Source organism: Barbatula barbatula, assembly GCF_947034865.1.
Source record: "Barbatula barbatula genome assembly, chromosome: 4".
Taxonomy (NCBI): Eukaryota; Metazoa; Chordata; class Actinopteri; order Cypriniformes; family Nemacheilidae; genus Barbatula; species Barbatula barbatula.
Genome location: NC_136768.1, coordinates 11,440,865 through 11,468,611, shown reverse-complemented (window position 1 = coordinate 11,468,611; position 27,747 = coordinate 11,440,865). Strand labels below are relative to the sequence as shown.

General features: G+C 38.4%; 1 protein-coding gene across 5 annotated transcripts; it reads right to left on the bottom strand.

Moving 5' to 3' along the window:
- Positions 1-75: 75 nt before the first annotated feature.
- On the bottom strand, positions 76-25,492 carry tmem19 (transmembrane protein 19). 5 transcript variants are annotated; one of them, XM_079455370.1, is made up of 10 exons: positions 25,310-25,492; positions 23,047-23,237; positions 22,374-22,557; positions 16,901-17,047; positions 16,263-16,376; positions 8,845-8,982; positions 7,211-7,465; positions 2,721-2,930; positions 2,338-2,363; positions 1,879-2,246 (listed from the first exon to the last, which is right to left on the bottom strand). In XM_079455370.1, exons 3-10 carry the CDS (start codon positions 22,399-22,401, stop codon positions 2,178-2,180), a joined length of 987 nt encoding a protein of 328 aa, XP_079311496.1. In that variant the 5' UTR covers positions 22,402-22,557; positions 23,047-23,237; positions 25,310-25,492; the 3' UTR covers positions 1,879-2,177. The 5 variants fall into 5 exon arrangements, with proteins under 5 accessions (XP_079311494.1, XP_079311495.1, XP_079311497.1 ...); XM_079455368.1 differs by having other exon boundaries at positions 76-2,363; XM_079455372.1 differs by lacking the exons at positions 22,374-22,557; positions 23,047-23,237; positions 25,310-25,492 and adding an exon at positions 22,109-22,277 and having other exon boundaries at positions 84-2,246.
- Between the last annotated feature and the right edge of the window lie 2,255 nt (positions 25,493-27,747).

Here is a 27,747-nt window from a genome sequence, read left to right as displayed (position 1 = left end):
CCTGATAACTACTATTATACCAGTGGTTCTCAAACTTTTTTGGTCATTCCCAACACAATGCTAATGAAATGCGCAACAAGCTTAACATGTTCCAATTTATTGAACTAAAAAGTAGTATCAGAGTAACAAGTTGTATCTAAAATACAAACTATATACATCAAATAACAGAAAGTTCTAAAATAATGAAAATAAAAGTGCAGCTGTGTCATAATCACTTTCATGAAATAAAAAAAATAGAGAAAATAAAAGTGCAGCTGTGCACTACTAATTTCAAAAATAGAAAAGATATAAAAGTGCCATTTTGAAATCTGTAAAAAAAACGTTTAAATATGGCCGCGAAAGTTTGTTCCGTTACAATTAATATGCCGATGTCATGTTATTTTGGTACTTCGGTTCCAGGTTATATTTTTCTCGGGGTCTCATATCTAATGTTCTTTTAATATAGACTCCATATAGACTAGTAATGATTACCCCTTAATGTTTCCATGGCAACGCGTCATATTTGTCACGTGACACACCGCAGCCACGCCTTAATTTCCTTTTTTCTTTCAAAATATTCACAAACTTGCTTACCACGTCATCAACTATCTGATATTCCGATTCTCAAAAATGTGTAAGTGAGTGTGTTTGGTCATTTATAAATAATCTTGATCTACGTGAGACGGGGGCAACCATGTTTCTTTGCGACGCAGTTCAGAGAGTTTTGTCTGTCATCAGTTTCTCCCGAAATACATGCAAGAAAGTGGCCGGTGAACTCCGAGAAGTTTAACTCTTGTAAACTTTATAGTTACTTCCACTATGTTTGTCTGATGTGAATAACACACGTCGTCAAATTATATTTGAATAGATTGTTATTGCTGCTTCCACAGACATGAGTGTGTATCTTACAAACTCCAAATGTATTGTTTTATTGTGCTTATGTGTATTTAAATGGCTGAAACCTAAAATAAACATTATTAGGTTGAAAACACTGCATAGTTGTGATCTATGACAGCGCTGAGCTCGTCCGTCTCTGGCTCAGCGCAAACCAACGCGCGAAAGCACAATTTGAATCTGGCAGTCACTGAACATTCTTAATCTCATATCTGGGACCGTATTCTCAGGGGCACAGAAATAATATCCCATATATGGGACCAAACCGGATACCGCTCAAAAGGTTAAAATTTCTCTAGCGAGGTAGGCGGGACGAGAGCCGGGATTCGAGGCCGGTGCGTGAATGATAACGAGCGTCAGCTGTACGCGCACCATACTATTGGGTTTCGGCACCAGTGTAAGTTCCACGAAGGGAAGGAAGGAGGCGGGAACCCGCGAACATTTAACATCTTTAATCAAATCAAATAAACAAGGACGTAAAAGTACAAAACACAAACACTATTTCCGGGCCGGGTCCTCTCTTACTGACGGTCCGGTCGCTCGTCCACTTATGCTTCATAATCTCCTCCGTGATACCAGACCGGTGCGCGTACAGCTGAGGCTCGTTATCATTCACGAACCGGCCTCTAATCTCGGCTCTCGCCCCGCCTACCTCACTACAATTTCATTTGTAACCATGAATACAAAATTCCGGAAGATTTGATCTCACGTTTCCATATAAGGCATAAAAATTAACGTTTCCTCACGTTTGGCGCCCCACCTGTCACGTCTCTATTCCCCACCAGTGGGGCGCGCCCCACAGTTTGAGAAACGCTGTATTAGACCAACCTGAAACACCTGAAAGCACTGATTATTTTCATGTTTGCTTGATTTCATTTATTTGCACATAGGCCTACTATTTTATTACTTGCTGGTAAATTGTGGTCAACAACATTTGAAAGCCTAATAGTTTTTATAGTATAATTACCTAATTTATTCAGATAACAAAACAACAAACAAACAAATAACTAGACAATTGTATTTATTTCATAAATGTATGTATTGTGGTAGAGGCCAGTGAAACTTTTGGCAGGGCAAGTACAAATTTGAATCACTTGCCCGTCCGGGGCAGTAGAAAAAATACTTTGCTTTGAGCACTGATTATGCACTTGTAAAAATGTGGAATGAACTTTCTCCAATTTAAACACTAGATAGCAAATTTTACATCATCTTGGGCTCATAGAGACACACATTTTTATTTACTTGGGAGACTTTGTCTAAAAACAAAGAAACTGGGTTGTTTTAGCATAATGTTGAAATAAATCTTAAACAACAAAATCCCACAATTCATTGCCTAGGCCAGAATACCCAAGCAAACCCAGGTAAGAACAGAGCTATAAGGATGGAAGAGAAAAGATTAACTCCATTGTTATCCAGAATGGGTTTCCCACTTATTCTTTTGACATTATGGGATTCATAACTCACAACTTTCCTGATGGTTTCGTCATATCCTTGATGGGGAGTTAAAAAAAGAAAGATTTAAAATGATTAAAAATTGCAAGAAATATAGTTTCATTAATTCCAGAATTTCATAACTTGCAGTAAAACTCATCTTTGAGTTTGAGGATTACTTGAATCAACATTAAAAACTTGATTTTCACCACAAGGGGACTTTAGAAAATTAAGAAACTGTTAAACTGTATAATTAACTGATATCCTGTGTAGCCTACCATGCTAGTCTAGTACACATGATAAACAACAATATCCATCCAATTATATTTGCATCCACTTGACAGATTTTTCATTTTTGGGTGAACTATCACTTTTACTAATGCTGTTAACTAATACATCTGTATAAGACACCTTACCTGAAAATTGTATGGTGGCACCGAGGAATGAGTCCAGCAGTGATCCAAGCAGACCTGCTATGGCTCCATACAAGATAATCGGCCACTGCGGAACTGCTAAATGCAACTCTTTAACCATCAGCAACTGTGTGAAGAAATATGCTCCACCCACTGCGGCTCCACCCAATAAACTAGCCACTAGACCAACAGCTGTCACTCCTCCGTTGGTACCTAGGATTCATTTTAAATGAAAATGGCATATTATATATTGATCATTTGTTAATTTCATATTTCAACAACAATGATTTATTAAATGTGCTTAATTGACAATTACAAAACTGTTGCCCATAGTAGGGATGGGCACGATTACCCGAGTTCTTCGGATACCAGAGCATTGGGCAGTACCCTGAGATTTGATTGGTTGCAAGTCAAGACCAGAGCACAGAGGGGAATTATGGCTTTGAAAGTGCAGAGTAATATTCAGCTTCAAGTTGATAAACTATATAGTCACAAGTGCAAGACGTTAAGTGTCAAACTGGCATACAACTCTACCACAAGTTTGATTCATTATAACCAGGGTTCTAAATTAACACCCGCCAACCCGCCAAATGCGGGTAAAAATTCATTTTGGCGGGTGTTAATAAAAACTTACTAGCCAGTTTGGCCGGTGATGCATGAGGCATTACATGCATGATACATAAGGCTCTGTTCTCGGTCATTTATCCTATGCATTTATCCACCTGACAGTACTTCCTACATTTCCCAAGAACACTGTTTCGTAATGCTACGTGGTGACGTTTCATACGCCCATTGGCTGCGCGCAGTTTGTAGGGAAACCAGCGCGAAAAAAAACCATGGAAACGAACGGAGCCAGAGCAGGGAGCAGACTGAAATAAGACGGAGTTTAGCTAGATAGCTAGCTAGCTAGCTAGCAAAGTAAAGTATAAAGTTAAGATTAGCTAAAGTAAATGAGGCGGTGGTTGGGACAGACTTCTGGGGGCGAGAAGAGGAACGAGGCAGGGGATGAGGATATCAACAGAGAAACGAAGAAAAGAAAATTTAATGCCAAATGGCTGACGGGTCGTGAATGGCTTGTGTTTGATCACGAAAATGTCGTCATGTTTTGTCAGGATTGCCGCATGTACGCGAAAGAAAAAAACAAAACCAACAATTTCGTGGTAGGAACTACTAATTTTAAAGTCGAGGCAGTAAAGGACCATGAGAGTGCCCGAAGTCATCAGGAGAGCCTAAGGATTAAAACTGCAGATATATATAAAGACAGATATAAAGATAGATAGAAAGATATAAAGATAGATACTGTAGATAGATATAGACAGATATAAAGACAGATAGAAAGATATAAAGATAGATACTGTAGATAGATATAAAGACAGAAAGATAAATAGAAAGATATAAAGATAGATACTGTAGATAGATATAAAGACAGATAGAAAGATAGATACTGTAGATAGATATAAAGATCGATACTGTAGATAAATCCCAAACTTGAAATGTATGCACTTTCTGTGTATATTTTGTTGTATGTATTGTACTTTATATGTATTTTTCATGCCAAAATTGTTAATAAAATGATCAAATGCATTTAGTGTTACTCATATTTTCACCCGAAAAAAATTGGCTAGTGGAAATTCTGATTGGCTGGTAACTTTAGAAAGTTACCAGCCACATTGGCTGGTGATCAAAAAAGTTAATTTAGAACCCTGATTATAACCCTACAGTCTGTCTACACACGAGAGCGGTGCAATGCAACACAGCAAAAGAAAATAGAAATCAAGAACAACATGTTAGTTGCGTCTCAGCGTGCCACGTCCAGTAGAGACAGAATGTCTGTTTATAATGTGTTTTAGTCGTTTGTCCTCTGCTCCGCAATAGGGATGCAAGGACAGATTTTGTTGCTATGATTATAGTCTCAGGAATAATTACGGTTTCACGATTATTACGAATTTATTGATTTCTACAAGCTCCTGATGTTGAGTAAGCATTTACCTTGCATAATTAGCGCCCTATGATTTCCGTGATGAGGAAAACGCAGACGGAATCGCGTAATCCAGACATAAAAATGGAATTTGCTGTATAACACGAAATCTGACAAAAGTATTACTTCTTAACCAGAAAGTAGCGCTGCACAGCTAACAAAAGCAAATTGTGCTATAAATAACATTGGAATTATTCAGATGTGGTTCTATCTGCTTGTTTTGCATGTCTGTGTTAAAGGTTAAAGGTTGACTTTCACATGGTTTTCAAATTCAGTAATAGGCTATTTTCTACCCTGGTTTTAAGGCCGGCTCAAGAAACGCTTGTTTGTTATGGGCGGGGACTTGAATACTTGGAAGTAAACGCCCACTGCTATGATTGAATAAGAAAGCAGTGTGCCCTATGATGTATCTTGTCAAATAGACACACAGAAATGTACGTGGAGCCTTCTGTAAACTTTGTTAGACACGTAGGTTACACATAATCAGGACACATACAGCGATCTCCAATAAAGCAATTGTGACGCATCGTACATATATTTACTCGCATAAGATTACGGTCAGATTAAATATTGATGGCACAGTATTGGTTTTTAATCTCAGTCTCTCTGCAAATCCAGCATGGACATGCCTTGTTTACAAAGGAATCCACAGTTAATTGAAACGAACAAATCAATACCCACGTGAGCTTGAACGTCTTTAAAATAAACTTCAACCATTCATTCATAAAATCAGAAACCGAAGGAAGCAACTGTGTTCTTCCACAACCAGGCACTGCACCATATGTTGCATGTTTGTTGCTCTACATAAAAATAACAGTGAAAGAAGTCTTATCTTTTGCACATATGGCCGCTCTTGAGAGCCCTTCGCTAAAATGACAGGGTTGCCAGATCTTCACAGACAAAATAAGCAAATAAAAACAATACGAAAATAAACCTTAAAAGTTAAGTTTGTCAATCATCACGAATGCAGGAGTGTGTACTATGTGTACATGGCTTCAGTCATTCGCGAACCAGTGGGCGGCTCTGGAGAAGTAGTCACTGATATTCTTCTGTGGGGGCAGTCTTCAAACTATCAATGATAGGTACATTTCAGCTCCGGGAGCATAAAAAGATGAGCGACAGGAGTGTACGACGAGAGAGGACCAGGCCTGGACTTTATGTTTTATTATGTTTGTGTGGCCGGCAGTCGACCGTGAGGGAGCTATCGGCATTTTACTTTAGGTTTGTTGTTTATTTGTTTTATTAAAGGTTTGGTATTAATTTAATCCGGTCCCGCCTCCTTCCTAATTTACATGGAACTGTGTTGCACTATGGCGACACAAATTAGATGGTTATGGGTCATCATAGACTAATGCCTCGTTTATACGCGTGCCTGGCTCTGCACCGCGAGTTTCTGCTGACCGTGCTTCTTTTTCTAATTCACTTTTAAACGTATGCACTTGGCCTTCCCTTTATCCAAAGCAAATGCTTTTACAGAATACATTTTAGCAGAACATGTAATCAGTTCAAAATCCAAGGAGCACCTTTTGTGGGTTTGCACTGCTAACTCAATGCTCTACTGAGCTAAAAAAAAACACTGTCTGAGCTACAGACATACTCAATATGGTCATGGTGTCATGTTTATACTTTATAATATGCAGCTGCCACACTTGTTCAATAGTTATAATTTTTATTATAATTTTTAGCTGTGGTGTCTCTGTTAACCTTGAACAGGGGTTGGCAACCCGTGTGGCTCTTCTGCCCCCCTGCTGCGGCTCCCTGCAGTCTTTATAAGACCCTCTTTATGCCTGGTATTAAGTTGCGTTTTGGTCGATCCGATCACAAGTGGACGAAAGAGGCACATACCCGTTTACACTTGCTAGTGTAATCCATCTGTTTTGTCCACTTTTGACCACTTCTGTCCTGATTTCGTCAAGAAATATCTGACAAAGCATACACATGTACAAATGTATTTGCTTTTTCAAATATTTCATTAGAAAAGACGAAATAAGTGCATGCAATGTACATGCTTTGACAGATGTGAGACAGCGCCAAACACTGTTTGCGTATGTTAGAAATGGAACGGTGAGAAAACATTCGGTTTGGAATGTTTTTTCATCTTTTAACCACACTTTTAGGTCTTTAGCCTGCGTAGTTTAAATCCTGTCTGGCTAGCACGATTCTCATAATGTACAACTCTCCACATACATCATGCGATTAACATGACTTGTACATAAAACGCAGCAAAAACAAAAGTTCACAGAAAAAAAGATCTAGTCCAAGTCAAGTCTAACTTAAAGCATCACGTGCAACACCGCGATTGCAACACCCATTAAATTGCTAACATCTTAACACAATTGGAATCGCACTATATTGTCACCTAGTGGTGCAACTGGGTAACTATTACCTTACATGCATAACCTGTGTTATAGTAATTTAAAGGTTACATATATTTTGTGGCTCCTGAAACATTTTTATTTGGTGGGAGAGGGCCCGAATCCTGACCTAGTATATTGAGAGTCTTATTGTTATGTACCTGCTGGGACATCTTTCCAGGTGGTGATGAGCTTGGGTTTGCTTTTACTAAGCACAGGACCCACTTCTGAAGCCCAGGTATCCCCTGTGCTGCAAGCAAGGGCTCCCAAAAGTGATAAGCACATCCATGAAGCAGAATATTGTTTGCCAAAGTCTACAGCTATTTCCCCTGGACCAGCTTCAATCATATAGAGAAGAGCCAGTTCTGTGGGAACTCCCCCATTACACAGCACTTGCAACCAGGTCCTTTGGCCTCCTGTGGATGTCAAAAACACCAAAAGTCAATGTCATTCATTGCATTACATGCATTAGCTAGTTTATACAATAATTGCACAAATGAAAATTCTTTCATCATATATTCCCCCCTAATGTCAAGAAAAACATGCCAGCCTTTATTTTATTCTGCAGAACTAAAAAAATATTTTGAAGAATGTAGTTTGAAGAAAGATTTCGAATGACATGAGTTTAAATAAATTACAACAACATTTTTTGTTTTGGTTGAACTATCCTTTTAACTAAAAAATATAATCAAAAAAGTTCTTGATTAATATTTCTGTAACAACTTTAAAAACTTTAGAAAGCGGTTCCCTAAATCATTTATAACTTTATAACTTTTTTATGACATCTTCTGAATGTCTTATTGACATTGACATGGCATCTCATGTCATATATGTTTAGCTTAGCCTTCTTTGTCAGGGGTGAGGGGTTTACATGTGATAAATGCATGGAAATAGTTAGGCTGACAGAGAACATCTCAGAATTAGTCTCTCACATCCTATCTTCATTTGAGGATAGTAAGAGTGAAAGGGCCATAGAAAAAACTTTGGATGCGAGTAATGTTAGTGCGCACAGTTCGGTTCCAGTTGAAGATCCCCTGCAGCAGGGAAACTTTGGCTGTGTCCAAAAGCTTAGGCAGCTGACTTGTTGCCTCACTGTCTCATGAGGCAATGACTTCTGAGGCAGTGTTTAGGCATGAAGGCAGCTTCGAGAAACACATTCGGACAGCCTTCAGAAAGAAGGCCTGATGGAGGTATCTCAGGAGACAGGAAGTAAACCAAACATTGGATTCGGACGTGTCTTGATGCCTTCCTACCTTGAAATGCTGCCTCCGAAGGCAGCATTTTAGAGCTGATGGACGCAGCCTTTGTGACTGTGAGATGCCGGCGTTGCATGTCAAAACATCACTCAACCATTCTGATTACAGTTGAACAGGTTTGCTCCTCTCAGTGACGCACCGACTGAGAAACCTGCTGAAAGTGCCCTAGTTCTATTGTATGGAAGACATAGGGGCACCAGCCACGAAAGTCCAAAGTTTACCGGGAGCCAGAGCGCCTGACATCAAATCAAATTTAAATGTACTGGCTGAAGGTAATCGTAAATTCAGTAAGATTGTTATTCATGTTGGTACAAACGATGTCTGACTCCATCAATCGGAGATAATATTAAGATCCTATTAAATAGGTGTGTGAGCTCGCAAGCACTTGCTCGCTGGTTACAAGAAGTTTAAATTACTCCGTTAGCATTTTTAATCACTTAAATGTAATAAAAATTAGCAAATGCTTATCACATCAAGGTAATACAAAAATAAAGATGACAAACATTTTCATTCTTCAGTAAACAGTCATGCACACTAACCTTCTTTGTATTCAGGGTCGATTTGTTTCTTAATTTCCCCCTTCCATTTTGTCAGTTTGCTGGATGTGACAAAAAATGTTAACAAAGTTGCGAAAAAGCTCGTGTTTGCCATGGTAAGAATGAAGCCGACCAGCATTGCTGCAGAAAGAAAGATTTATTTAGTTATGCTGACTATTTAGACAATTAAGGAACAGTACTGTCAACACAAATAAGGCACTGACAAATCTTTCTGCACATTCTTTGGTTTTACTTAATGGACATGTAAAGAATCTTTAACTATGGAAGTAGTGCAATTATTAACCAATCATTTCCTGTAAAATCACATTTTAAGGTGATGTTTAAACAACCATGTAAACATCACATACATTTTGTTACAAACCTGCAAAATCCATAAACGTTAAGTGTTTCAAGTGCAATGAACTTAAAATTACAATACAAAACACTGTGAGGAATACCAATGAGCTTTGGTATTTTTATTAATTATGCGTAAAGAATAAAATCTGATAGCACATTTAAATAATGTATATAAGGACATAGAGGTATAAGCTCTTTGGTATCCTTTTAAGCCCTGTTTTCAAAGATTGATTCAAAGACAATTTTACCCCTTGTTTAGTACAATTAGAGAGGATTTAAACTGATGGGATACTCTGCATATTTCTTGGTTAAGCAGAGTGGCTCTTATTATAAAATCACTGTCTTACCCAAGCCTCTCAACCCAATGCAAATGATCCTTATTCTGTTCTCTAAAAAGGTTTTAAAAGATATCAATGGCTGGCTCAGCTCCTTCATTTGGAACAAGAGCAAACCAAGGTTTAAATTGTCCTCACTTCAATTACCAGGTTCGATGGGAGTAATTTACCTAATATTAAACTAAATCAATGGTCTGCACATCAAAGATACATTTCGGATTGGGTTGCTTCCGATAACTTTTTTACTTGGTTGGACCTTGAACAGACATTGTCAAAATGTCCTCTTGGGGATCTGTTGTTTCTCAAAAAGAAGTGACATCCGTATTGGAAAACTGTGATAACCCTATAATGTGATAACCCTATAAAACTGTGATAACCTGAACCAGGAACACTACTGATGTATTGTTGCATCAAAGAGTGCAGAACAGTACTCTACTCTCAGCCAGTCTTGTCTCATTGTTCCAAGGTTACCAGAGCGGGTCCATGGCAAGACCTGACAAAATTATTAATGAATTTTTTTTATTTTGCCTTGTTGTGCAAGCACTGTAGAGCTTGTGCAGAGGCTGCAGCTTTTGCCAGAGGGGAACTGGAATCCCCTGGTTAGGCCTGGTTTCCCTCTTAGTTTTTGTTTTCCTCCAATGGAGTTTTGGGTTCCTTGCCACCGTTTGCATTCTGGTTTGCACTGTTTGCCTGGCAGAGGGGCAGCTAGAATTTTTAAGTTTTATTTCATTAACACTGCATATAGGAATTTACAGTCTGTTTAATATTTGACCTGTGTTTCTCTCTCCTTATCTTGGGTGTGTGGTTCTAGGTGATGGCCCCTGTGCGTGTGTCTACGTTTCTCTCTGTGTGCGCGTTTGTATGTGTGTCTGTGGGTGTTGGTGCGTGTTGTGTGGAGTGTTTTGTGTTTTGTGTGTGGGTGTGTCTGAATCTGTGTCTGTCTTCTGTGTTTTGACCTTTTTTTTGTTTAGACTTGCATAGCCTTATATGTTTTGCTTATAGTCAATATGTTTTCTTGTACAGCTGGTTTGTTACAATGAAAATTGTAAAAAGCGCTATATAAATAAAGTTGACTTGACTCCAATTGTTTATTAACCCAGACTTCCCTCCAGGCAGGTTCGACGGTAGGTTTAGATACTGGACGAATCAATGTATTAATAGTCTTATGGACTTGTTCGATGTAAAAGGCCTAATGTCCTTTGAGGACCTAAGACAGAAGCATCAACTATTAAAACAGGACTTCTTACATTTTTTACAGATTAGAAGGCATATTTCACAAAGTATTTGTGAATCCGAAAGAACGTCTTTGGGAAGGTCCGTTTTACACACAAATTACTGAAAATGTATACATACATGTTTATCTACAAACGTTTCCTAAATGAGGCCCATTGTGCTTTGACCTGCATGCAGTATGTCTGTATATAATTTATGTATGACAACAAAAAGTACCATTGAGAACGTTAAATATTGAGTTTGATAAACTTTAAATACAAACCATTCAGATTGTATCAGTAATTTCCTCAACTTAATTTAAATGTATTTTGTTCATACAACTAAATTTAACTAAATTTTAATTGTAGAAAATACTCAACATATTTGCGTAGAACCACTTGACACAACTTTTTTATGTAAATCCAACAAATATTTTTTTTGAGTGCATGTTGAATACCATTTATCAGAAGAACTACACTGCCTGTCCAAAAAAGAGTCACCACCTGGATTTAACTAAGCAAATAGGTAAGAGCTTCCCATTGGATTGGAGGTCTAGGTTCAGCAACGTTATGTGCCCAAAAAATGAGGTCAGCTTACTTCCTAAATATACTGAATGACTTGGTTATTCCATCAATGGGTTCTTTCTTCCCTGATGGCACTGGCAAATTCCAAGATGACAATACCAGGATTCATTCAGGGAGCATGAGACATAATTTTCCCACATTGGCCACCACAGAGTCCAGACCTTAACCTCATTGATAAGTAATCACATACATTTCACGTTTAATGATGAAAAATAATTTGCTAATTTTTGTAAGTGATTTTTCTTCTTGATTCCTTTTAAAGAGCTATAGTATAACCCATTTATTTTCAAAGAATATAATTTGTGAATTATTACTCCTTTACCTCACCAAATCCCCAAATAAATGGCATTTGTTTTTGTAAATAAAATAGCTTCCAGATAACTAAGTTTGCCTTAATAAATTGCCTATAAAACTAATATCTTTGGTAAATTATTGATTTAACCTTTTTTTAAAAGGATTATTATTTAAGTGAGGTCATGGCATAGCAATAGTGCCTTGCATTTCTCTTACAGCTCTGGGATGGCAACTTGAGAAAAATAGGCGTGTGATGGTATAACATAACACTTGTTAAGTGACCGGATCATGTTTTTAAAACCCTGTTTGGTAACCGTGTTAACTGGTACAATGTCTTTCGCGGAAATGTTACTGCATCAGTGATATCTTTTTGCCACTTGGAACCCTTCTCACATGGTGTTACATTGGAAAACGCATCCGAAATTGTTTTTTGCTTTGGATATGCAATCAGACCTGGCTTTGCACTCGTCTTTAATACGTTTCGTGGTGCTTACTGAAAAGATCAAACAAATCAGACATGTTTAAATGTTTTGTGGCAACAACTGCAAGACACTGCCGAAAGAGTGCCTGTTTTTGGTCAAGATCATCCTTTCTGTAGCCAAAATATTTGCAGATTACTGACTAAGTAACAAGGACCAAAATGCGACCAAATCTTAAATTTCTGTGCTTTTCTCCTGTTCCGCGCTCATTTTGTTGTGCAAACCCAGCACCTGCCGCCTGCCACCAGCGTGTCAAAAACATGTTACACCTAAAACATGTGCTTTAAGTTTTTTTTCAGAAGCGATTCGTTTACATCAGGCAAATATATTTGTAGGTGTTTTTCCTTTTGGAATGAAACACAAAAATATGTACCGTATATGTTTTGACCAATCGCACCTCTTGTGATATGATTAGAAGATCAGTTGCACACATCCTGCTGAAACGATGCATCGTGCAGCCCTACCCACGTGCGTCTAAAAATAAAGTTAAATAAACAGGTTTGTGGCTCTTCATTTCTTTTTTAAATGCATATTGTAATCTGATGTTTACTGATCTTTTTTAGAAATATCTATAGGATTTGTATTAAATCTAAAATCATTGAAATCATCAGAACATCTGAATCGAAACCCAGCCCTACTTAAGACATGAATCAAGAGCTTGTGATTCGGAATTGAATCGGAACATCTGAATCGATACCCAGCCCTACTTGAGACATGAATCAAGAGCTTGTGATTCGGAATTGAATCGGAACATCTGAATCGATACCCAGCCCTACTTGAGACATGAATCAAGAGCTTGTGATTCGGAATTGAATCGGAACATCTGAATCGATACCCAGCCCTACTTGAGACATTGATAATATGATAATTAGCCCTTGTGCGCTGTTGAGCAAACCAAATCATGTTGTCATCTTCTTTTTGTTGCAACAGTTCCCAAACTCTCTAGTATTTTTTAGAAGTATTTTGGTTTGCTGCCATCAACCATCGATATGCTCCTTTGCATGTTTTGTGTTTGCTCGTGACGCATCGATGATGCAGTAGAGGCGGCGCAACTAGGACGATACGTTATAATCCCACCCAGTTTGAAGCGGTACTAAACTACATTGGAAAAGCAAACGTAGCCAAAGTGTACCAAGACTAATCGACCACCTAGTGGAAAATCGCAATTAGAGGGATGGCAAGGGCATGTTAAAAATATATCAGTTATTTAAATTTTGGAAGTGTAACATAAAAAAAATATGACTAATTTCTGTGGGAACTGGATATATTGAATTAAATAAATATATCAATTAAAAAAACATTTTAAAGTGTTCTTTAAAACATGCTCGTGTGTTAGCAAGAGTAAGTTTAGGAATGTTGGCTGTTCAGACGAGAGTCTGATATGGACTACATTAAAAATATCATGAGATTTGCCGCCAACACTGAACGAGGCGCTGATATCCCTCATACTAAAAAAGGATAAGGACCCAAACCTATGTAGTAGCTACAGACCAATTAGCTTGCTAAACACTGACGTCAAGTTACTGGCAAAGGTACTGGCATGCCGACTTGAGACCTGCCTCCCTGATATTATATCAGATGACCAAACAGGTTTCATTTTGGGCCGTCAACTGTCATCCAGTGTACGTAAACTTCTAAATGTGATTCTGTCTCCCTCTGCCTCTCCAAACCCTGAGATGGTTATTTCGCTCGACGCGGAGAAGGCATTTGACCGGGTGGAATGGCATTACTTGTTCACAACCCTCCAAAAATTTGGATTTGGCCCTAAATTTGTCTCATGGATTCGTCTTCTCTACTCTGCTCCAGTGGCAAGAGTTAAAACAAATTCCGAAACCTCGCCTCCTTTTCCTCTCTCGCGTGGCACACGCCAAGGATGCCCCCTTTCACCATTGCTTTTTGCACTCGCTATAGAGCCTCTGTCTATAGCCCTGAGAGGGTCCACATTATTTTCAGGCATAATTAGAGGAGGTATCGAACACAGAGTAGCACTATATGCTGATGATCTATTGCTATATGTTCAAGACCCAGTAAACTGTGTTGACGGAATAGTAAATCTGCTAGAGGCCTTCGGAATATTTTCTGGTTATAAACTGAACATCACAAAGAGTGTATGTTTCCCTGTTAACCAGTCAGCAAAATTGATTCCTCCTGACGCGCTACCCTTCCATTTATCTCTTAGTGGCTTTAAATACTTGGGTGTAAACATTTCACACTCCTTTAGCTCACTTTATAAGAATAACTTTGTGGAATTGACTGAGAAGATTAAATCAGACCTCCAGAGATGGAGGGTACTACCTCTTTCACTAGTGGGTCGCATCGAAACAATTAAAATGAACATATTACCTCGGTTTCTATTTCTCTTTCAGACTCTCCCGATCTTTCTCCCTAAATCTTTTTTTAAATCACTTAACACCACTGTACTTTCATACATCTGGGTGGGCAAGCCCCCCAGAATTCAATTATCAATTCTCCAGAGGCCCAAACGTGATGGAGGCCTTACACTCCCTAATATTCAGTTGTATTATTGGGCTGCTAATCTCCAAAAGCTAAAAACTTGGTATCATTCCCCTGACACTAATTGGTGCATTATAGAAGCCAGCTCTTGCACTTCATCTCTACCCGCACTGCTTTTTGCTCCACTTACAACGCGGCCTTCTCAGTATACTAATAACCCTGTTGTACTTTCTTCGCTAAAAATCTGGAAACAGTTCAGGCAACATTTTGGACTAAAATCTCCTTCTGTCCTTTCCCCTATTTGCAATAACCACCTCTTTCTACCTTCTTTGCTAGACCCAACTTTTAAATTATGGAAAAAGAGAGGTCTGGTCTCTTTTTGTGATCTCTTCCTAGACAAAATATTTGGTAGTTGGGAAAACCTTGTTACTAAATTTAGCTTATCTATTCACGGTCGATTCAGATATTTCCAACTTCGTAGTTTTGCTAAAATTAATTTTACATCTTTTCCTAACCTACCCGAGGAGACTCTTTTAGATGATATAATGTCTTCATCAGCGTCACAAAACAGCATTGGACCAATTTACAATCTTTTACTCTCTTCGCAAGTATCTTCCCTTCTATGGCTAAAGGATACATGGGAAAAAGAGCTTGGGCTGGCACTAGACGAGGACTGGTGGAGAGAGTCACTGCTTAGAATCAGTTCCACTTGCACTTGTGCTCGTTTGAGCCTCATTCAGTTTAAAGTGGTACATAGGATTCACTACACTAAGGCCAGGCTAAAGAGATTTTTCCCTGACATGGATGATTCTTGTATTAGATGTTCCCTTTCCCCTGCAGATCACACACATACGTTTTTCTCCTGCCCTAAGCTCGACTCCTTCTGGTCGTCTTTCTTCAACTCCCTTTCTGTAATTCTGGGCATCCCCCTGACCCCATGCCCTCTAATTGCTATCTTTGGTGTGCCCCCTGTGGGCAGGTTTAATAAATATCAAGCTGACCTTGTTGCGTTTTCTGCCCTCATAGCCAAGCGACGTATATTGCTGCATTGGAAGAGTCCTAATCCCCCTGGCTCAACCTCTTGGTTAAAAGATTTAATGTCTTTTCTTCATTTAGAAAAAATTAAGCATACAGTTAGAGGATCTGTGAAACGATTTCATAGTACATGGGACCCATTTCTTTCTTATGTTAACTCCCTAACTTTGTTAGACTCTTAATTTTGTCCGAATACCTTTTCTGTTTTTGTTTTTGAGTGTTTCATTACTATTGTTATTATTATTTAATATTGTTGTTGTCACTGTTTTTCTTTTCCTTTTTTTTTTTTTCTTTTTTTTCTCATCTATGTTTTTTAAAGATTTACCCCCAGGGAAAAAAAATGGAAAAATAAGACTTCTTATTTACAGTTGACCTTTTTATTGTCTGTAACATGCTTGGAAGTTTGCACAATAAACATGTTTAAAACAAAAAAAAATATCATGAGATTATGCTTACGTAAAAAAAAAATATTTGAGCAGCAAATCGTATTTTTGCCACATTAAGATGCAAACATTGCTCAAGTAAAATCAGATCAGCACAATTAATTAAACTGAAATTTACTGTATTCTTTAACCACAAAATCTTTTTTATGGAAATATGCATGGGGCTTTAATAATGATGTTGTTGCGGTAGGCAGAATGATTTAAAAGACCTCAAAATATGCTTCTCACCTCCAACAGCACCACCATGATCAAGACTCTTCTTTTTAAAGGCTTTGAAGGTGATAATAAGAGGGATGAGCACTGAAAACAGCCATCGCCATGGTGAAACTGGTTGCAATGTACCTGCAAAATAGCATTTAATAAACAATGAATGAAAACTGCTGCAACACCAGTGTTTAGCAGACACTCTTTTTCAAAATGTCGTACAAAAAAGGGAATTTTTGTCAGCTTTTTGTTTCCTTCCTACCTTCTGAAATTAGAAAAAAATAGGGCAGGACTTTATTATGCCCTTCCCTTAGTGATAGGTTTGTTGTAAGTTGGGTCTGGAGGGTAGGGCTAAAAATGCCTGGCCATTGGACAGTCAGTATAAAGTCCTACCTATTTTTTGTTGCTGACGTCATGTGGTTAAGAGTTGTTGTTGGGAGGGGGAGAGGAGCTTAATGTTTCTGATTAAAGATTACAAGTGCAAATTATTTTTGTTTAAATAATGGTGTGCCCTGATAAATCATTTAAAATAATCACTGCAACTCTGTGTAAAACACTTTCCTGTTTGGTTTCATGGTGACTTTAAGAATGCACAATATGCTTGCATCATCAACACTTGCTGAAACAAAACTAAATAACACAAACTGTTAGAAATGTCTCACCATAGTATGTGCTTGCAGTTATGGACAGAATCCAGAACGACAGTGAAATGGCCAGTGTAAAACACAACACAATCATGTACGACATCATCCGAATGTAATCTTTAATGAGTATTCCATCCTCAAAATGCATTATCCTTCGATGCAAATCTAAAAGAAAAAACAGAAATAAAATGTTCAAATTCAAATCATAGCACTGCTCCCACCCCCCTTACTCTTCAGATGGTATCGGAGATGATCCAGAATAGAGCATCTATGGAAGCCACTGTAAATTTGACATCATTCTCTTTTTTGACTGCCTTTATCAGACTGTCTCTATTTTTCTCATGTCGTTGTTATGAGAATTTTTTTTTCTTTTTTCTTTTGCTGTTTGAGCAAATGAGAATGCAAAAATCTATTTGTGGCAGTCTGTGGTCACCTCTATAGACGGTTTCATCTTAACAACATTAATAAGCATTACTTCGCATGTACCCTTTTGTGACCCCAACTGAGCTTAAGGTACACATTCACAAACAATCTACAGTGCCTTTCTGATAACAATCAAAAGAAACTTAGAAGAACTGTTACTTGGCTAAACATCTCTCTCAATATATTTTGAATGTAGACTCCGATACCAAGCTCAACCACTAGATGTCAATGTGCCACACTGTTTGTTTAAATGCGACCGGACTAGAGGACCCATTCAACAAATTCATTAATTCATTCATTTTCTACCGCTTATCTGGGGCCGGGTCGCGGGGGCAGCAGTCTAAGCAGAGATGCCCAGACATCCCTCACCCTAGACACTTCCTCCAGCTCTTCCGGGGGGACACTGAGGCGTTCCCAGGCCAGCCGGGAGACATAGTCCCACCCGCATGTCCTAGGTCTTCCCCGGGGTCTCCTCCCGGTCGGACGGGCCCGGAGCACCTTCCGGGGAAGGCGTCCAGTAGACATCCGTAACAGATGCCCAAGCCACCTCAGCTGACCCCTCTCGATGTGGAGGAGCAGCGGCTCTACTCCGAGCTTCTCCCGGGTGACCGAGCTTCTCACCCTATCTCTAAGGGATCGCCCAGCCACCCTGCGGAAGAAGCTCATTTCAGCCGCCTGTATCCGGGATCTTGTCCTTTCGGTCATGACCCAAAGCTCATGACCATAGGTGAGAGTAGGAACGTAGATTGACCGGTAAATTAAGAGCTTCGCCTTGCAGCTCAGCTCTGTCTTCACCACGACGGACCGGTAGATCAACCGCATTACTGCAGAAGCTGCACCGATCCGTCTGTCAATCTCCCGTTCCATCCTTCCCTAACTCGTGAACAAGACCCCGAGATACTTAAACTCCTCCACTTGAGGAAGGAACTCTCCACCAACCTGAAATGGGCAAGCCACCCTTTTCCGACTGAGGACCATGGCCTCGGATTTGGAGGTACTGATTTTCATTCCAGCCGCTTCACACTCTGCTGTAAACCGTCCCAGTGCATGCTGAAGGTCCTGGTTTGAAGGGGCCAAAACGACAACATCATCCGCAAATAGCAGAGACGAGATCGTGTGGTCCCCAAACCTGACAACCTCCGGCCCCTGGCTGCGCCTAGAAATTCTGTCCATAAAAATTACGAACAGAACCGGTGACAAAGGGCAGCCCTGCCGGAGTCCGACATTTACTGGGATTCAACAAATTGTTTAATAAAATTTACATACAACAAAATTCAACAAATTGTTTATTAAATACAATTATTATACAGTAAAATAATAATATAAACGAATATAAACATAAATTATTAACATAAATCACCGGTTTAGATTTGTTGAATGACGCGAATCTATGAAGGTAGAATAGTAGCAAAACTCGAGAGCACGTAGATGTGAATTTGAGACCTTGTACAATAAATATTTGCACTTGTATGCTACAATTTACACTCACAGCTTCGATGTGAAAACCTGTAAATTAAAAATCTGAAGTTGAACGCTGAGATTTGCACTCGCAAACAATAGTCACAAACCTGTATTCTGAATTTGAAGCTGCAGACAAGTAGTCACAAATGTGAAAATGACAGACACAAACTTGAAATACATATTTGCATTTCTTCTTACATTCACATTCGCAGTACAACCTCAAATAGGCACTTGCAACTTCTCAAGTCTGTCACTGCAAGTTCAAATTTCGCGCTTCGACTTTTGCTACTCTTATCGCGATATATCAGTTGCAAAACTGATTTGTGCACTTGAAACTCAGTAGCAGCGAAGGGCGGGGGTGGGTGGCTGCAATGGAGTTGTTTTATTGGTCGGCACCTAGCCAATGAAATCGGGCTTCTTTTCTACGCGATGACGTCACGACACCCGCAGCCTCGTATTCGCAACACTTTGCTTGTCATCGCGATGGCGGGATATAACGATCCGAGGGTAAGTGTGGTGAGGAAGGCAGGACGAGAGCCGTGACGCTGGGCCGGTGAGTGATAAGTGCAAGCAGCTGTGCACGCACCGGTCCCGCGTCTTATCACAGAGGAGATTGGGAGCTTAAAAGGACGATCGTCAGGACTGTTGACGAGAGAGGACCGGGCCCGAACATGTGTTTATGTTTATGTGTATGTTTTATGGCCGGCAGTCTACCGTGAGGTGGCTGCCGGTTACTTCCGTGTTAATTGTTTATTAAATTAAAGTTTTATTGTTTGAATGTTCGCCGGTTCCCGCCTCCTTCCTTCCCTTCTATGGAACTTTATTACAGTAAGTTTTTCTTTTTATACAATATTTGTTATTCAAATTATTACATACATCACATATAACATACCGTGTAAATACAGTTGACATTGTGTGAGATGTCTTTATGACAACTTGACTTAAACCAATACATCATAACCTGTCAGTGTCTTTGTCATAACAGCTTGACATTACTAAGACAACACAAATCTGTCACAAATATGTCATAAACATGACATAGCAGATTAAGTATCAAACTTAAGAAACCACTTAGCTTTATGGGTTAACATTACATTAAAAACTGTCAGCTGGTTGGTTTTGACATTGGCTGTCGTAAGGCCATTATAACATTTTAATGACAAATTAAATTTGTACCACTGTAGTTGAGGTCAAGAAAAATATTCATGACACAGTTATAATTGCCTCATGACAGCCAATGTCAAAACCAACCACATGACAATTTACAATTTATGTTGTCTTAGTAATGTCAAGTTATGACGTGTACACTGCAGGTTATGATATATTGGTTTATGTCAAGTGGTCATAACAAAGACATCTCACACAATGTCAACTGTATTTACACAGTATGTTATATGTGATGTATGTAATAATTTGAATAACAAATATTGTATAAAAAGAAAAACTTGCCCTCGGATCGTTATATCCCGCCATCACGATGACAACCAAAGTGTCGCGAATGCGAGGCTGCGGGTGTCGTGACGTCATCGCGTAGAAAAGAAGCCCGATTTCATTGGCTAGGTGCCGACCAATAAAACGACTCCATTGCAGCCACCCACCCCCGCCCCTCGCGCCCCTCGCTGCTACTGAGTTTCAAGTGCACAAATCAGTTTTGCAACTGATATATCGCGATAAGAGTAGCAAAAGTCGAAGCGCGAAATTTGAACTTGCAGTGACAGACTTGAGAAGTTGCAAGTGCCTATTTGAGGTTGTACTGCGAATGTGAATGTAAGAAGAAATGCAAATATGTATTTCAAGTTTGTGTCTGTCATTTTACACATTTGTGACTACTTGTCTGCAGCTTCAAATTCAGAATACAGGTTTGTGACTATTGTTTGCGAGTGCAAATCTCAGCGTTCAACCTCAGATTTTTAATTTACAGGTTTTCACATCGAAGCTGTGAGTGTAAATTGTAGCATACAAGTGCAAATATTTATTGTACAATGTCTCAAATTCACATCTACGTGCTCTCGAGATTTGCTACTATTCTACCTTCATACGAATCGCGCGTCAATTTCGTCTTCCGCGAAGGTTGAAAAAAGGCTTGTTTGAGATGCGCCTTGCCTCGCCTGAAATGTAGGTGAGAGTAGGCGGCTGCAGTAAGGGGAGGAGTCAAAAAAGACCTTTGAAGTGGGACACTCCGTGAATCTCGCTGTTCTGTCGCTTGTAAACGTGAACAGTGGAGGAGATCGCGTTCGCTTTTTTATCGCAGACGAAGTGGATGTAATCGAAATACCACTGTTTTTACATGAAGATGGTTTCATAATCAGAATGTACTGTGAAATAATGTCCAAATAAACAGCTTACACAACAACATGTAAGACATTTTCAAGGATTGTATAAACAAATGGTAAATGAAGTAAATTGCAAGTTGCTTTTGAGAGACTTAGGTCATAACAAATGTTTATAATATTTAATAACAAGAAGGTTTCTGCCACCATTTCACGTCCATAGTATTTTTCCATACCATGCAAGTCAAAGCTGTATTGTAGCAAACATTCTTCAGAATTTCTTCCCTTGTTTTAAGACCCAGGCACTTTTCAGATGAAACCACACAAAGATGAGGCATAATGTCTAAACAGTCCATTTATTGAATTCTATTGAAGAGAAATATAAAATATGCATGTCCTAATTCTTAACTTCACTGGGCGTGTTTTGTTTTTGTTTCGTTTCCATGTAAATTTAAATAAACAGATGGGTAATTTAATTCTTAGAATAAAGTGAAAATGCATCAGTCGATATTCTCAGCCAATGAGCATGAAGCTGTGACCCACGTCAGCATGACATCAGAGCAAGGCGGACGTAACTCGGACACTTTTCTAACCGGCATAAAGCTCGTGGTGATCACCGGTGATCGGTTCTGCGCAGATTTTGCTCGTCTCAAACAAGCCTAATATTTGATAGATCGCATAACTTTCGCGAAAATAGCGACATTTTCCTGCGAGTAATAAAGAGCGCGGAACGCTATTGTTCGCGTTTAATGTGAACCCACCATAATGGGCAAAAACTACCTCTGCTGGGCGGGTTTTGCTGTGAGTTTCCCCTAAAAAAGACATCCATTTTACGCGTTTACATCACCTTACTTTTTATCTTACTTGAGTATGACTGTTCATGTAAACAAACTAAATGTTTAAAGGGATAGTTGGGTGAGTGATTTTCATTTAGTATAGCCTACTACACTTGTGTACCCATTTCCTCCGCGTTCTAGAGGCAGTTTGTGTATGGTATACAACATTTATACTATATCGTGTGTTATATCTAGAATTTGTTTTTGCATTAATAATTAAATATAAAATGAATCACCTGAAAGGATCGTCGCAAAAATGCTTGTCCCCCATCTTTTCCATGTTTCCTTAGCTTCAGCCACTTTAACAGTTTAGGACATTAATAATAACGCAGCCAGAGAAACTATGGATTTAATAGAGCTCACTACAGTATTATCAACGGATCCGCTTACAGGAACACTTCCTGTAATTTTACAGAATCGGCGCAGCAGAGTTAGCCTATCAGGGTGCCCAGCAAACATAGCACACTGCAGTGACTGGTTGAGGGCAACGCCATACTTTACCATGATTGGTGAATATCTGCTGCTCCATATGAGTATTTGGTTTGCGTGCTGTCAGTCAAATGGAATGGACTGGATCTGCCCTTAGCGTCCTTCCGCTCTGATTCTATGGTGCTGCTACTACAACGTGACTAGTGCCACCTCGTGTGCTCTCGGGAACAGGGACGACGGTATATTTACTAATTTACTTTCCAGTAAAGAAAAAGAAATGTGAAAGTTTCTTCTAGTAAAGTGGCAACTTGCCGTCATTTTAAAAACATCCATATTATAACATCCATATTATTCTTCTAGTAAAGTGGTAACTTGCCGTCATTTTAAAAACATCCATTTTATAACATCCATATTATTACTTCATATTTGATACATTATATCTTATATAAACGTTAATGGGCTATCAAAGAAACCCTTAAAATGTTGTATTACAATGATTTGTTATTGCTGCTGTAAATGTCTATTGTAAATGTTCTATTGTAAATGACTAAATGTAAAATTGTATTTGACTAAACTATTGTAAATGACTAAATGTAAATGTGTCTCAATCAATAATTAAACAATTTTACATCTATCATATGGATTAGCAGTCACAAATGCAAAACTCGATATTTTATATAACAATAACAAAACAATAATAACAATATCTTGTTAGAAAGGCAATCAGTTAGAAATAAGCACCTACCTAAACAGACGGACGCATTTATGACTGGTAGCCTACTGCAGTTGTATGGATGTGATAAAGCCTGTTAACCATCACATGATATTATTATGATCCCTGTGCTCTCAAATGCATTTAACGGCTAATTTTCACAGCGGCCAGACATGTCTGCAGATCAATAAGTACATTCATCAGCACATCCAATCAGAGGATTTCTGAGAAAGAGAAGAACATCAATTGTAACGCAAAAGAAAATGAAATACATACACATATACGTATATATTTATGTTATACATATATGTATTGTATGTTATATTATAGAGTACAAGCATTGTCCAGTATTATTGTAGTCTTTCAAGTTTTCAGTAGTATTATTGCAAGTCTTTCAAAAGATTAGCAAGTGATACATTAAGGTATATTATCAACACTATGGGTTGTGTTTAACATAATTTTAATGATCTAGGCCTATTGTGTATTTTGAAATTACAAAAGTTTGATGTATTTATTATGAAAATAATTTATCGTCCCTTACTTTGACCTAGTTGATTGGTAAAACAATTTTTTTTATTGTTTGTTTGTAATATCCCAACTAACAAAAGTTTGTTATATGAATGTTTCTTAGAAGTTTTTCGTGTTTTAGAGAACGTTTTAAAAACATTCAAAATGTCAATTTTGTTAATGTTTAAGGAACGTTCCCAATTAACAAAAGGTCGGTGGGTGGGTGGATGATGATATTTCCATTAGGGCTGTGCAAAATTATCGATACAGCTAACTACTGCGATAATTTTTTTTCACGATAGTGTATCGATAGTCCAGCCTATAGAATCGATACCTTAAATAAGTCATGTTTTGAATGGATTCAAAATGACGCTTCATCGCCTAACCATTTTTTCCGTTCCTGTTGATGTCGCTGTGATTCGCTGTCATACGGACAATGTCTCAAAAGTAAGCGGGTGCGAGAAAGCAAATGGCGTAAAGTAGATTCATTCATATAATATCACCAACAAGCTTCCGTATATCTTAGCTCGTGCAAAGAAAATAACAGTTGGTGGAGTCGGTGGTGTATTTTATTTGTAAGGATTTGCGACAGTGGTATATTATTAGTGATATAGGATTGTTCAGCTGTTTGTTTTTTTTACATATACATGGCTAAAATGTGCCTGCCTAATAATTTTTCTATAGCCTAATGAAATAATATTAGATTTAAAAAAATGTTTTTTATTACGCTATTTTTGGTGCCGCCTCAGCACTTGGTGCCTTACGCACAGCGCGTGGGAGCGGCGGCGCTGGCCACACCCATTACAGAAAACATATTAGGCTTGTTTGAGATGAACAAAATCTGCGCAGAACCGATCACCGGTGATCACCGCGAGCTGCATGCCGGTTAGAAAAGTGTCCGAGTTACGTCCGCCTTGCTCTGACCTCATGCTGACGTGTGCCCAAAAACTCTCGCGACAGCGAGGCGGCTGTGTCGGATTGAGCAGTCGAGCGCAGTTGCTCTCCACCGACTGCGCTACTCAAAAGCATTATGGGAAACGACTGACTGACGACACAGCTTCGTGCTCATTGGCTGAGAATGTCAGCTGATATTTTTTTCCCCTTAATTCTAAGAAGTCCATTACCTATAGCCTAATACGATTTACTTTTTCTATAGTACTTAGTAATTAGGAAATGTTTTATTTTTATTTGTCTTGGTTTGAAGTGAAGTCCTGTTTGTTTTTTATTTTCTCTTTATTGAGAGATGTGTATTCTCTTTATACATTGACATTTTTGTACAGCATTATTCCATTAAATAAATTAGTCAATCCATCAATACATGCATACATCTAATGTGACTGTTTTACAATTAGGCCTCATGTTTGTGTTTTTATCCGATATCTTTATTTGGATATGTCTGATTCCAGGAGTGCAATAAACAAAACCCACACATGCTCATTTCTTAATTTAGAATGTGTTGTTGTTTCATATTATTTTTTAAGAATAATTTGCAGCACACACTTTTCCTAATCATTAAACATGAATTGAAACTTACATTAAGGTGACAAACAATTGTGTAATATATTTATATGGAATATTTGTCATGTAAAAAAGGGATAGTTCACCCAAATAACTGTAATAATAATAAAAACAATTTTCTTTGGTGCTGAATTATCTGCAGTCAGGACTGTTTATTTTTTACTCGACATTAATTTCATTAGATGAGAGTTTCAATACCACTCTAGATCGGATAGATTTATATCCCTACCATTTACTGAATAAGCCATTTTAAGTAATGAGCACTGTTCACCTTCGGTGATTCTCCTCATCATAACCATCTTCGTGTAAAAACAGTGGTATTTCAACTGCATCAACTTCGTCTGCGATAAAGAACGCGAACGCGATCTCTTCCATTGTTGACGTTTGCAGTCCACAACACAGCGAGATTCAGGAAGTGTCCGGCTTGCCTGCACTTTTTTTCACTCCTCCCCTCACTGTAGCCGCCTACTCTCGTCTATATTTCAGGCGAGGCAAGGCGCATCTCAAACAAGCCTATTTACAATCCAAAAGAACGACGCGGGTATGACGCGGGCACGACGACAGGCTCGCGACAGCGCCTTGAACGCAATGACGCAAGGCGCAGCGGCAGCAACGCTCATGGTGCGTCGCATTGATTCTTATGTTTATATTTTTTATATGTCGACTAAATTATTAATTATTATTGTTTTGCGTAGTTTGAAGATAACTATTTTTAAATCTTTATCCCGGATATATATATTTTAATATATATCAAATCTTTTTTAATCAGGAAGGGAGTGGGGAGTCAAAAGGGGGGTCAAGGCGTTTTTTGGAAGGGTCTTGAGATCCCCCAAGACCCCCCCTGGCGCCGCCACTGCGTAGAAGTACCCGGGATTTACGAAGAGGTAAAAAAATCCCTTACCCCGGAGAGCGAGTGACCCTGATTTGCAATGCATCGTATGTTGGGGTTACATCACAACCACAGACACGCGCAATGCATGAGAAGCCATACTGGCATAAACATTGCGGAGTTACTGAAAACTGCACTGGTGGAGTGGTATATAAAAGAGAGTCATACTGACAATTTCAGTTTTATGAATAGATTTTAATGTACTTTGTTTTTTATTAACAACATACTGAAAAAAATACGTTTTTGTGGCATTTGCATTTAAATGTTTAATGACTAAATATGCACTTTAAACATTATATGTTCGCTGTTCAGTAACACTGTGTAAGCAAGATTACAAATACCTCTTATAAATAGCTTTGTTAATAAAATTGAATGGAATCTTTTGTGTCTGCAGAGTTATCACTATAATGTGATGAACATACCAGAATACCATAGATTGTACACACCAACATGTATTTTTAGCTCACTCTTAATTCGTATTTATTTAAAACAAATTATTGCAATATATCGAACGTTTGTATCGTATCGAATGTATTGTGATATATTGTATCGGGACCCATCTATCGTGATATGTATCGTATCGTGAGGCCCTTGCCAAATACACAGCCCTAATTTCCATCATATCCTAACGTGAACCTGCATTGTTAAAGTATAATGTTGTTATACAGAGGAAATGCAGTGTATCAGTATTTTCTAATGATGGCTCTCCCCACAAAATGGTTTGTTAGATTAGCGCCATCTGGCGGTCAAAGGGTGGAATAACTGTTTTTGTATCGATTTATATTTTTAAGGTTTCATTTAATACGCCACCACTTCACATCAATAAAAAACAACAAGTTTGTATTGTCTTTGTGTTAATGTAGCACTTAGGCCTATGCTGTACATACTGTATGAATAATTGTGTATATGACTGAATTTAAAAGATTTATTATAGAGAACGAAACAAAATCTTTCGTGTAGCTCAGTGGATCTAAACTCCAGTCCTCAGCTCCCCCTGACAGAATATGTTAGATGTCTCCCTATATTCAACACGTGACCAGATAATGAGATAATTAAGTGATGATTGAGTCATTAAGGATGAACATCTGCTGTTAACAAACACAATCGCTTTACAAAACAAGATCAATAAGAATTTATCATAACAGTGTGTCTCCTTTAGTTGAGCTCTAACTCTTGATGTATTATGTTAAGTTTTATTGTTAGCTGTAATTGTGTGTTTCTAAAGCACATTTATAACGACAAAGAAAAAAAAACTAATGATATTGTCCTGTTGTTGGGAATTCTTGCACAAATCTAGTTAGAGTGTTGGTTTTTCCTATCATTTTTTAGACTTGAGTCTCCCAATTTACATCTCTGTCATAACAGCTTTTTTAAGAAAGCAGCAGAAATCTTTAAAAGATAGTTTCTATTAAAAGATTTCTGGATTGAATCTTCCAGAAGTCAATAATAAGCGTATGAATCTCAACAATGGTGACAAAAGTAAAGTAGAGTTTTATACATGCTGGGAGTCATGGATGAGTTTTCTTCTTTGCTATTACCGACAATGCATTGCAGCACAAAGCTTTCATATGTTGAGTGTCACCACTGTTGAGTTTCATGAGGCTTATTCTTGATATCTGAATTGTACAGCTGTTTTGGAGATCAATAGTAATAAAAAATCACTTGACAGAATAAGGCACCCATGTCTCAACTTACAAGTTTACAGCTGTGTATATCCTGTCAACAACAGAGCCTCATTTCATTGATGTTATAAGAAAATATAAGTTTCACTTCTGATGTTGTTTTGATTCTTATTGGGGTTGTAACAATTATCTGAATGA